Source organism: Macrobrachium nipponense, chromosome 10 (assembly GCF_015104395.2).
Source record: "Macrobrachium nipponense isolate FS-2020 chromosome 10, ASM1510439v2, whole genome shotgun sequence".
NCBI classification, from domain to species: domain Eukaryota; kingdom Metazoa; phylum Arthropoda; class Malacostraca; order Decapoda; family Palaemonidae; genus Macrobrachium; species Macrobrachium nipponense.
Window position 1 is genome coordinate 67652679 of NC_087204.1, and position 13777 is coordinate 67666455.

The 13777-nt window shown below is 37.4% G+C and overlaps 1 protein-coding gene across 5 annotated transcripts in view; it reads right to left on the reverse strand.

The window, feature by feature from the left end:
* Positions 1 to 12223, reverse strand: part of LOC135223655 (DENN domain-containing protein 5B-like) — a 263276-nt gene extending 251053 nt beyond the window's left edge. For 4 of the 5 annotated variants that reach the window (XM_064262308.1, XM_064262311.1, XM_064262307.1 and 1 more), the window contains exon 1: positions 11980 to 12222. In XM_064262308.1, coding sequence (XP_064118378.1) covers positions 11980 to 12079 — 100 coding nt within the window. In that variant the 5' untranslated portion in view covers positions 12080 to 12222. Of the gene's footprint in view, positions 1 to 11979 lie in introns of all 5 variants that reach the window. The other variant, XM_064262312.1, reaches the window with a different exon arrangement.
* Between the last annotated feature and the right edge of the window lie 1554 nt (positions 12224 to 13777).

Below are 13777 nucleotides of genomic sequence, written 5' to 3' on the forward strand. Positions count from 1 at the left end.
AAACATACTCCTCTCTCTCTCTCTCTCTCTCTCTCTCTCTTCTCTCTCTCTCTCTCTCTCTCTACTCTCTCTCTCTCTCTCTCTCTCTGTAGTGTGGTATATATATATATATATCATATAGTAGATATAATATATATCTATATATATATATATATACATATGATATATATATATACACATATATATATACATATATATATCATATATATAATATATATATAATTAAATATTATATATATAATATATATTATTATACAATATATATATACATATAATATATACATATATATATATATATATATATACATATATGTATATACATATATATATACCACTATATTATAATACATATATATACATAATATATATACCAATATATATATACATATATATATACAATATAGTACTATATATAATATATATTAATATATAATATAATATATATATATATTCATCGAGCTACAATTGTCCTTTAATGTCTATACCTATATTATATAGTGTATGTGTAAAGGCTGTATTTAGTCCTTTAATGTTCTTATACCTATATATATAGTGTATGTGTAAAGGCTGTATTTAAATGATTTTATGAATAGGCTGCATTCATTTCTCTCGGAACATCTATTAAAGTAATTTGACGGCATATGCTTGGTTATTTTGCATGAATGTCTCTCTCTCATACATTATGAGAGAGAGAGAGAGAGGAGAGTGAGAGAGAGAGAGAGAAGAGAGAGAGAGAGAGAGTTGGGAGGAAAAAAGTGAGAAATTATGCAAAAAACGTCCTAAAAATGTATGAGCACTGGCATAAATAATGGAGGCAAAAACTTCCAAGGAATGGAGCCACACAAACCACGGGTTCCCAGAGGAAGAAATACAAAGAGGTCTCCCTGAAATATGTCTTATATAAAGGGGAACCACAAACACGCACCAACAGCGCTGCCAACCTTGAAACGGGTTGTTACAGACCGCCTGTGTACTCCTCTGTGACATACATCCATCCACATATCCACGTACAAATACGCAAGGTTTAAACGTCACTGAATATAGTCCTTACAGGCCTTTATTGAGGGGCCCATTTTTCGGGTGCTTATGCTTCCCCCCCCCCCCCCCCCCCCCCCACCCCCCCCCCCCCCCCCCCCCCCCCCCCCCCCCCGCCACAAATATGCTTATACGGACACTGACGTAGGCTACATCCTTTAGTGTCAATCTTTGTGAGTGCGTTTGCACAAAAAACAACTGTTTTTACAATACATGAAAAGTAAATTTGCAGTATTCTTCGCAAAAAGATCTGAAGCGTTTTCCAAGCACTGTAAGTGTATAGTAACATAGTTAAGAAGGGTTCTTTAAAAACATGAAACATGTTTACAGCCTATTCAGGCTAATGTCAATATGCACACACACTTTATGCCCCGTTACATAAAACTGGAGAGGATACATTACCAATTCTAATGTATGAAAAATGAGAAGCAACTATACCAAGGCAACGTCAGCAAGAAAACAATCTAGTAATATTTAAATAAAAACTAATTGTCATACTCAGCGAGATCTAAAATGCCTTGAGACTGGTACGAAACAACGCATCAAAAGACTTTGAAGGAACGAGATGCCAGAAGGACAAAAGAATCGATGATGAGAAACGTGGAAAGGAGGAAAAACACAGCAACAACAACTACAAAAAAAAAAAGGTGGGGGGGGGGGGGGGGTTTACATCGGAATATGCAATCCTTCTGCACCAAATCTCTCTCTGCTCATCGCACCGTGAATCCTTTTCCTTGGGCAAGCGAAATCAAAGATGCCAATCAGTGATATTCGATCCCATTTTTCATCCATGGTTACTTTGGAAAATCCCTTACACGAAAACGTATCCTTCCACGGTATCAGGATTCGGGCAGGACACCTTCAGAGATTTTGAGTCAACTTATTGTAACGACGACGCGTTTCTTTATTCGGAAAAATGCGGAAACATGCTATCACTTCCAGTCAAATGAAATATATGCGCTCCCCCTCCCGCCAAATCACGGTTATGGGATTCCCGCGCAAGCCTTGGCGCATTTTGTTACGCAATCTATTATCAAAAGCAATGCAACCACCGATTCTTATAGTCCTTTCAATAATAAATTTAAGAAACATAATCCTCATTCACCACTTCCAGAACAGTGCTAAATACTTAGAAACCAAAGACATGTAATGCACACTGAATATATACGAAGCTCAACTGACACAGAATTAAAAATTAAATAAATAAATAACCCAGCGACCCACCCTCTATTTCCCTCCACTCTCAAGCTCGACAAGGGAAGAGGAAGAGGGACTATCACCATAAAAGGGAGTAAAGGGAAAAGGAAAGGAAAAGAAAGGAAAGGGTGTGTTCCCTCACTGGACAGGAAGGAACTGCATCACAGGAGAGCTCTTTCCAGTTTAAGGGTTAATCAGTCTTCATTCCTCATTTCTGGGCAACCTTCGGTTACCGTTTCACCTTGACGAAAATGACTTGTTGACAACAGGGCCAAGAAAACCACGTTAGTCTAGTCTGCATCCACAGCAACAACTCGACAGCGAAGAAATGAAACCGTCGACTTGCATCACACGAAAATCATACTCGTCATAACAAACACACAAAAGCAATTCACATCTGATCAGTGAAACCAGCTCATCAAATACACTCTTCACTACATCAAAAAGGAAATCTGAAAAGTGAAGGCAGAGACAATAAATACATGAAAACAATGCGCGACAGATTTATGCTTGTGTATGTACGTATATGTATGTATGTACAGTATGTAAGTACATGTATGTCTGTATGTGTACATATACAAATATATGTGCAACTCCAGAGTGTATACCGTGCAACACCTAGAAAACCGAACCTCCGATCTTCGGGGCAGGTTTCCTCTTTCCTTCCAGTCATGCGCTGGAGAAACTTCATGGAACTCCTTCGTAATGAGTTTTTTTTTTTTATGGGGGGGGGGGGGGGGGTAAAAATAAAGCTTATGAGTAGGACACATAAACAACCCAACAACAGGTATAATTCCCTAAAATATGATAAATTATCGGGATATGTGAATCACCACCTCACCTTCACAGATATCGGGGGTATGGCTCAAAACGTGATCAAAACACAAAATAAAAACTCTCCGAGGATTATATGGTCTAAATGGACTATTTGCACAAGGATGCAATGCGTATATGAAACTAAAATACTAGAATAAAATACAAGAGAGAGAGAGAGAGAGAGAGAGAGAGAGAGAGAGAGAGAGAGAGGAGAGAGGAGAGCGAGAGAGAGAGAGAGGGGGGAGAGAGAGAGAGCGAGAGAGAGAGTTGGAGAGAAGAGGAGAAGAGGAGAGAGAGAGACGAGGAGAAGGAGAGGAATTAATATTAACATAAGCAAAGGAAAAATTCCATTCAAAGACATGATCCTGGACTATCTAACGACGCATCCGACTGACCAAGGAAGAAGAAGCAAGACCGTTGAAACCGCCACGTCACTCCATAAATTGAACGACAAAAAGCCATCCAACTTGTCTCACTATAAAGTACCGGATTGGGATGGGCATTGCTGCGACTGATTAAAGAATGAGTGTACAAACACATGCCAAAATAACGGATTCAGTTTGTCCAGGAAGCCAAATATTTTCCACAAGGTCGAAAATCGAGAGAAAGGCCACAGTAAATCACTACGTAATCAACATTATCTATTATAAAACCAAGCTCATATCTATGGGTATGGCTAAAGAACTTCGTCGTACATAAATTATCAGCATGTGGGATACTTATCTAAATGCACTTAGAAACCCATTCCTTTCGCCATTTTTTTTTAATCCAATGTAAACTACTCCAGTGAAATCGGATGCTCCCATTTGATATATGACCATTTCCTTAAATTAGGCCTCATAATGCCCCCATTCAATCTACGCCACTGTACTCTGATGCTACAGTGCCTTGAGCTATCGTTCCATTCGAAAGAACACACTTCCTTCTGTTAGGTTGATCACTTGTAGCTTTGTTTGAAATCCAAGCTTCTTACTGAATTTCTCTCTCTCTCTCTCTCTCTCTCTCTCTCTCTCTCTCTCTCTCTCTCTCTCTCTCTCTCTCTCAGAGCATCTGCAATTTCTAAACACGAAATAATTAAAGCGATCACTGACGCAAGGCTGTGAAAAATTATATTATAACTGACCTCCCTTAAATAACTTTACTCTTTATATACCATTTCCGGCCCCACATGACGTTCCCTATTCACAATGACGTCTACCTCTAGCCTGTTCTTTTTACCTAAGTTAATAATACAGTTAAAATTCATATCGCCAAAATCATACAATAATTCAGGAGCCAAACCGTTTAACTGATCCTGAAAATCGAAGAATCTGGGACACTGCTTGCCAGATGAGTATGCCAGAATAAAAATTTATATAAAAATACTAATAAAATCTACTCTAAAAATAAAAGGGATTTTTTTTTTTCGTCCTTAACTGAAAAGTCTGTGGATTCCTGCGGTAAGATGCATAGAGATTTACACACCATAACAATACAATTAAAATGCGGTATTTGAGTAACCTAACGTCTCAACCAAATCAGTCAAAAAGTACTCGCTCACGCTTTGTGACGAACAGACCTGAATTTCACTGCCATCATTATTTAGAGAAGGTTACCTTGAACCTTAATATTAGCTTCTCTTGAACCTTAATATTTGTTAGGAAAAACAAAAGAAATTCCACTTCATTACCACATGCTCGCCCTCTGGGAATATGATTTCTTTTTCATGATTTTCATTAAGGGTAGGCTCCACTTTGGGGGGTGCCGATCGTAAAAAATATTTGCCAAAAATACACTAATCAAGACAGGCTAATGAAATCATCAGGCATTATTAGCACTATAATAACGCATATTCTCTGAGAGTTTTATCATCCTACAGGGAAAATTAATGATTTTATTAAAAAAAATGTGAAAAAATGCAAAAATTCCGGGCCCCTCGTACTGAAGGTTATTTGGTGATTGGTGAGAAACTACAGTCTTGAATAGAAATTCGGTGTGAGAGAATGTTGGTATATCCACCTGGAACATGCACAAAAAAAATTATCAAAATAGAACAGTAAATAAGCACGTACCATCAAAAAAAAGAGCAACAACTTCAGGTAAGTTCAGCGAAAGCCCCGGCGAAATCGCAGGCTATAGCTAGGAAGAAATATTCAGGAAAAATTCAAATCTCGATTTAGGGACAAAACCTTTTGAGAGTTTGTAGTTAATATGTCACTTGATAGCCTAAAACATCTAAAAATTATATTATTTAGGACAATCAAAGAAAAAACCACCCCCACCCTTTGATTGTCCTAAATAAGAGAGAGAGAGAGAGAGAGAGAGAGAGAGAGAGAGAGAGAGAAGAGAGATGTATACTATGTTGACAGAATACAAGAGAGAAAATATACTATGTTGACAGATTACATGAGAGAGAATGTATACTTTGTTGACAAAATACGGTATCAATTCTCTCTCTCTCTCTCTCTCTCTCTCTCTCTCTCTCTCTCTCTCTCTCTCTCTCTCTCTCTCTCTCTCTCTTGTTGTTAGAAACGCGCCGTATCGCCCGTATTTGTCCTGTTCGGAGTCAAGCGATACGAGTTCACTCACTACTACATAACATTAATCAAAAATGTCGGCTTGTTTCTTCTTACCACACTAATAAACAAAATCATGCCACTTAGCATTAAACGTCGATAAAACAACAATGAGAAACGAAGCATCAAAGTGGTATAAATTAGAAGTTAGAAAATCTCAAATATATCAAAAGGCCATATCATGACTGGCTAACTTTATTCTAAGTTTTCGTTGTTCACTCTCAACCACGACAAATTAAAATCCTGGGGCAACGCTGCTATTACTTGTAAAGGCAATAAAATAATACACACGGGACTAGGCTTGAGTGTAAACTACAGTGAAAACACTGGGCTGAGTAGTGACATGGAGGAGGAGGAGGAGGAGATTTCTCAATGTAAAGGCTACACAAAGTGAAATAAAGTCCCCAAATACATAACCCCATTTAATATAAAATACCTTAGAAAAAAAATCAGATTACACCTCCAGTATCTATCACTGGAAAAATCTACACGCATGTAAAAAAAAAAAAAAACAGAAATTAAAGATAAGAAGGTCTATCCCCTCCCCCGCCCCCATAAAAAGGGATAAGATGGAGATCAATGGAGATGGCTCTACCACAAAATACTGATGAAAACAAAACCTTGATCTGGTGGATATTCCATCAGCATCTACGCTGATGTGGATGACTGGCATTTACGACGCCAATTTCGAGTAACTGGGGACACAAGAGGAAGTTAATTTGCACGTATTAACAAAGCACGACTGAGAGAGAGAGAGAGAGAGAGAGAGAGAGAGAGAGAGAGAGAGAGAGAGAGAGAGAGAGAGAGGAGACTGACTAGTCTGACCTTGCTAACATACCCAAGGGGCAACTGACCACATTTTTTTAACGATGCAGAAGTATAACTGACATGCGCCTTCGTCTGTAAATGTAGCCTGAAAAAGCAGATGACTTCAAGTAAAAAAGATCGTGCCATTGTAGAGAGAGAGAGAGAAAGTCACCACCAGTAACAAGGGGTCGACCGAGTTCACCAAAGCAGCATCAGTTCCTTACAGTGCGTAGAAGACAAAACACATTCAAGGTTATACAGTTACTGTAGTAGCCTGTAGGTCCACCAGGAGAGTGGAACGTTCAGCTCCTACCAGACAACCTTGCTGTGTTACATATATGCACACTAGTAGGCGCTTCCTTGTTCCTTCTCCGTAGGCCGGAAACACCCACACACAAAAACGCTTCCTTCCTTTATCCACAGATGCACAGAACTTCCTCTGCCAGTTTCAACCTTTCCCGTTTGGGAGAAAAAGTGGAAAGTTCATTTGTACACATTCCCCTCTCACCATCCCACGGCAAGTCTACAAGGGGGTCTTCCATAAAATACTGAACTCTTCATAAAACTCTTTACACTTGGCGTGGTAGCTTCTATTGCTTCATATTGTTACAGCAAATAAATACATTAGGACGTTCTTTTATTTGTTACCTTCAAGTCACCTTTACCCCTCATACACCTGGCAACAAAATCAATATTCATTTGTGATGAAAAACTACCTCAAAAACATTACATACAATGCGGCCGAAAAAGACAATAGGCAAAAAGTCTCCAACGTTACTTTGAAAAAAAAAAAAAAAAACAATCTGAATGTGAATTACAGAGTAACAAGAGTAAGAGAAAATGAAATGACTGCGTAAAATATGAAATCGACGATGAAATAAAAGGCAGAGAAATGCAAACGAACTGAGAGTGACTTCATATCAGTAGGGGCTACTGGAAAACTGTCAAAATCGCGAGACCCGAAACTAAACAAACCAGAGAAAAAAAAACATTCCGAAGAGATTAGAAAACAAAAGGAAAATTTGTATAAAACTGACACAGAATAAGTTATGAGCCCGGATGGGAACTCTCCAAGTCAATAGCCTGGCCCTTATATTGCTATACATGGGGAGAGAGAGAGAGAGAGAGAGAGAGAGAGAGAGAGAGAGAGAGAGAGAGAGAGAGAGACTTTCATTTCCATACCGTGAGGGAGAGGGAGAAAAACAGGGGTTAACCGGAGGAATTTATGGCACGAGAGCGAATGACCATGAGAAAATAAAAAAAAAAAAAAAAAAAAAAAAAGGAGGACAGCATTCCAACCGTTACTTCAATCAGACCTGATGACGGAAGCAATCAAGTATGGTATAAATAATTTTCAACAAATGTTCGGACTACAAATGAACTTTAACTGCCGTAGTAGTAACAACCCAAATATTCACTTTTTTTTCTGAAGCAGCTGGCCCTTTCTACTCGTATTTATGTTAATCATTTCTACAAATTCGAATGAAGAAAAGTTCTACAAGTCCAATTAGCCTCTACAGGGAAGCTCTTAAAAAACCACTCATACTCACTCCGTGAGGAGTTAAAAGGATGAAATACTCAAGTCGTACTTTATCCACAAGTGCCCGGCCAAACATGCATCATATTCAACTCATGACGTCATATTGCACACATTTTATATATATATATATAATATAATTTGTCAGTTTTACACCTTCAAACCCCAGTGTTGGACACCAGCGTTGCCTACCTACCAAGGACATAATTACTTACCTAAGCAAAGTTATGAATGGGTTTTGAAGTGCGCAAGTCTTGGTCAAAGAATCAAAACTAGGTCCTCTCGTTTAATAAACGAAAATGCTTCCGATCACACACCAAGAGGCCGGTGTGTGTGTGTGTGTGTTATCAAGAGACATTTCAGGCGCGAGAGGCTCAACCTTCTCATTGGTCAGTAATGTATTTTCAAATGAGCAACACACATACGAAATAAAGGCGAAATAGGCAAATTCTGGCTTTTACGAGCTGCCTACTTTGCATCTTACTCGTTAATTAAAGGACGTTGATATATATAAAAACAAAATTGTGATATTACCGTAAAAACGTAAACCCCTCTACAGAGGCGGCAATCCATACCAACCACCAATAAAGAAAAAAAGTCTACGTGAACAGCAGCATATGGCTTCAATTATAGGCCTACCGTTTGGGCCTGATCGGTCAACACAAAAAAACAAGGACTGGAGAGAAACAGTCAGTCATTTTTTCCAAGGTTTGTTGAAAAAAAAAAATTAACTGAAAAGAATGCTGACGCAAAACAATCAAACAGCTCTTATGTGAGAGCTTATATAAATTAAATGGAAACATCTAGGTCTATTAAAGGATTAAATATCAAAATAACATAACCTATTTTCAAGTCTATTATTTTGGAACTGGGCAAAATTTCTTATGCCATTCTGTGTTATGATAGTGGCTTTGACTAATTGTACGGTGTACTCTGAATCCTGGAAAAAAAAAATGCCACGGTTTTTCAGATTATCTCTGCTAACGTACTACGTTAAATGAATTTGCGGGTCCCAGACAGAGAACGGGGCGGAGTGGGACTGGATAAGAAGCATATACATTAAATCCACACCATACTTACCGTGCATTTCCTGTCACAGTAAACTGTGTTCATCATACTGATCTCCATTATCGGACAGTTTAGATCAAAAGAGAGTCCAAAGATGAGAAAGTCCTCTTCTAAAGTATCTCCAAATAGTCCAAATGTAGTAATGTATCTTCTGAATTATGTCCGAGGATGGGAAGGATCATTAGACGAGAAAGGTATTTTCTGAAGTACATATTTCAATCAAAAGACAAGAGCCGTTCAAAGAGGAAGGCATTTTCTGAAGTAACCGACGACTAAAAAAGTATTTTCTCAAGAATAGAATGAAATGCAGAGTTTAACCCAAAGGCCAAGCGCGGGGAACTATGAGGTCATTCAGGGCTGAAACGGAAATCGACAATTATACATAAAATGGTTAGGAAGGTGTAAAAGGAGGAAAACCTCTCAGTTGCTCTATGAAACAATAGTTAGGAGAGGATGGAAAGTAAAATGGAACAAAGACATTATGAACGAAGGTACAGTAAAAGGAATTAAAGGGGTTACAGCTAGGGCCGAAGAGACGCTGCAAAAATACCTAATTAACGCCTACATTGCACTGCATGAGGTGCACTGACGGCACTAACCCCCAACGGAATTTCTGTAGTATGTCCGACGACGGGAAAAGGTATTTTCAAAAGTGTCTAATGATGAAAAAGGCGTTTTCTAAATTATGTCCGAAGACGAGAAAGGTCCAACTCTAAGAACATGGTGTTTAATCAGATAGCTAACAATGCTAATCAAAGGGTTCAACATGACTATAAACTAATGGTATGAGAGAGAGAGAGAGAGAGAGAGAGAAGAGAGAGAGAGAGAGGAGAGAGAGAGAGTCAACTATCCTAGCTCTCGTCCTTTTAAACAATAAAACGTGCCGTACGTATCGAGTCGTCAAAGCAAAACTGGTCAAACAGGAAAAACTGAAGACTGGTGTGGTTACGTAAGAACACGCAGCCTGGGTTGTCTTGAGAGGGTAGGGCTGGTGGCTTGCCTGGCAAATGGACGCAGAGAAGCTACAGAAGGACGAAGAATAAATGAAAATATAAAACGGGAATACAAAGTCCAGGTGATATGAAAGGGTGGGGAAGGGGGGGGGGGGGAGGTTTTTAGAGGTACAGGGAAAAGGAGAGACTGAAAGGTTCAGGAATTTAAAATAAATAAACGCTGACACTTTTTCATTTGTTTTGTTTCTGCGAGAGTTCAATTATGTATGTATGATATATTTCTGACTATATATATATATATATATATACATATATATATATATATATATATATATATATATATATATATATATATATATATATATATATAAGCGAATATCACAGGAAAATGACTATCATTTTCCTGTGGTATTCGCTTATCTAATGGAGTCACGTGCATTTACTGTGATTTTTTAAGCATATATATATATATATATAATATATAATAATAATATATAATATATTAATTATATTATATAACTAAATATATATATATATAGATATATATATATATACCATAGGAAATGGGGATATATATATATTATAATAATATATATATATATATATATAATATATATTATATAATATATATATAACTATATATATATATATATATATACTATATATATATATAATATATATATATATATAGTATATATATAATTATTAATTAATATAATATCTATATATATATAATAATAATTATAAAAATATAATTATTTATATATAATAGATAATATATAAATAATATATATATATATTATATATATTATATATATGTGTGTGTGTGTGTGTGTGTGTGTGTGTGTGTGTGTGTGTGTGTGTGTAGAGAGAGAGAGAGAGAGAGAGAGGGAGAGATAGAGGAGAGAAGAGGAAGAGTGATTGAAGAGAGGAGAGAGAGAGAAGACTTACTCGAATCGGAGGTGAGGAATGTGGGAGGAGGACCGGCGGAGAGAGAGAGAGGAGGAGAGGAGAGGAGAGAGAAGGACTTACTCCTCGAATAAAATTTACGAAACAAATACAAACAAGTAGAAAACAGTACAGATGAAAATATAATTACAGACACAAGTATACCCATTCATGAGTAAATTCCTCATCATATAACCCCCTTCTTTCTTACTTTATGTCGCCCTGCTCCTTGCGGGTGTTTTCCAACGTCTAGAGTCTAGACCACTCAAGTAGAATGGTGATACGAGCTGCTCTAGAGACACGAGCCTTTACTGGCAAAGGACTGTCTTAAAATTTAGTAAAACAAGACTACTGAAGTTCAATCGTCAACGTACTTTGAGATAAATACATGCTTATGAGGAGAAGCACCAATCAAACTGTGATTATCCAAAGGATTAAACAGAATAACAGAGATAAGCACTAACTTAGAGCTAATCCTTATCAAATTTTATTGAAATGGGATTAAACTGCTGGCTGTGATCAAGTTATGTTACGTTAATCCCGTTGAAATAAACCATTAGTCAATCACACACTTTGCCCGTTCAAATAAGCACTGGGTATAATTTCGAAGGTATCAACTTTAATGATTGATGCTTGATAGAGAGACCCTATTTAACCCGTATCTCAAAATAATCTGTCGACGCATACCTAGTATTTCAACCGGCGCTACAGGCAACACATCATTGGGAACCCATTCTTACAAATGTCAGGTAAAAAACGTTTGATATGAAAAGCCGCGATGTCTCGGTTACTTATATTAACCAAAAAATTAAGTGTAACTCGGTCTGTGCGAGAATGAGTGTGTAGCTATTCGAGCAACGGTTTGCCCACGATTTTTTTAGGAATCGCGTTACAGCAAGATACAAGATAAAAAGTCTGGTGGGGAGGAAGACGGAGAAGATTAGGCGTTATCCATCCCAGCGACGGACGACATCCTGAACCTGAAGCTGAGCTGCCCCAGTGACTGGCTACACACACAAAGCAGGATCTCTGTCTCTCCAGGACAAAATCAATGGGGCTTTACCTTGTAAATGGTCGGGCTCCAAGCTTGCATCGGGGCTTAGTCCTATGATCGCAAAGTAATCAAAGAGTCTCTGGCTCTCACGCTGGCTGGGTGAAGCCATTTTGCTACACAACCTTCACAGGACACAACATTGTATATCACCAATACAGCACCTTGTTCACATCACCACGACCTTACGAAACCAGAGCTATCTCGACACTGAATTCACACGAGAGACTGTTCGTCCTGGCCAGCCGCTGCTAGTCGCGGCAGAGCAACCCAGGCGATGGAGTCGCTCAGAAGAGAGCAGTTGCCAGTTACGATGATTTCAAACATTTTCATTTTATGGATAGTTTGTAAATTCACGATTCAGTTTTGCTGACTATGCAACAATATATTATTAAGTTATCACAAAGAATGTCAAACTAGCTACTAACAACTAATATTGGGCTTTTAACGCTTAAACATAAAGAATGCCGCTGTGAAAGTGCCAGCTACCTCCATTTTGTATATGCGCGTCCTTACCAATCGAAATTCTGCCCCATAAACTATTACTTTATCATTATTTGTTTTAACTGGCCCTATGTGTTCTTACACACAAAAAGTAACGAATTAATACATTAAATCGTGCAATCAAGTACAGATGAACATTAATTTTACGTAGGTATCATTCTTTTCATCATTATTACTCTTTTCAGTATTTTCCTACATTTCTTGAAAATTTACTTGGTATCAATCATATCATATAATATATATATATATATATATATATATATATATATATATATATATATATATATATATATATATATATATATATATATATATATATTATGTGTGTGTGCGTGTGTGTGTGCGTATTCTGGTATCAATAATAGTTCAGGCTGAACAAAGGACGCAGTAAACATTACTAGAGTTAACATCTTGAAGTTCAAAGTAATTTGAAATAACGAGTTATTTCGTTTAACAATATAATTTTTTTTAATTGAAATGGTACAATTACCTGAAATTCAATATCGTTATCATTACCAATAATTTTCAACAAACACCAGATTAACAAAATGATACTCAAATATACGTACATATATTATATGATATATATATATATATATATATATATATATATACTATATCTATATATATATATATATATATATATATATATATATATATTATTTGATTTAGAATCACGAAGAAATAATCACTGTCTCCTTCCGCTTTCTTTCTCACAAACTCAACTCTCTCTCTCTCTCTCTCTCTCTCTCTCTCTCTCTCTCTCTCTCTCCAACAATCACTGTCTCCTTCCCTCTTTCTTCTCACCAATACCAACTCTCTCTCTCTCCTCCCAAACACCGCTCTTCTCTGTCTGTCTCTCTAACCCTCCCTGTCTTTCTTCCTCTTTCTTCTCCCTAACACACCGTATACCCTCTCTCTCCTCACCTCCTCTCCCTCTCATTCTCTCTCTCTCTCTGTCAACCCCCTTCTCAAGTATGTATGATAAATGTGTAAACATAAATAGGTCTACGGTCATAACCAGCCCCGTTTCACGGGCGGAACCATAGATATAGATAAAGATATATGCCACGAAGGAAAATAAACGACGGAGTATCCGCGAGACCTTTCGACGTCGTTTATTTTCCTTCGTGGCATATATCTTTATTTATGGATTTATCAGGTTCCTAACTTTCGTGATTCATTTATACATAGATATAGATATCTACGGACAGATCCCGCTCCGTTTCAGGGAATCCCTTCTCACCCCCACCCACTTCGGAGGTGGGAGGTAGGAAGAAGCCTCATTATAAAAACGCGCCTATTC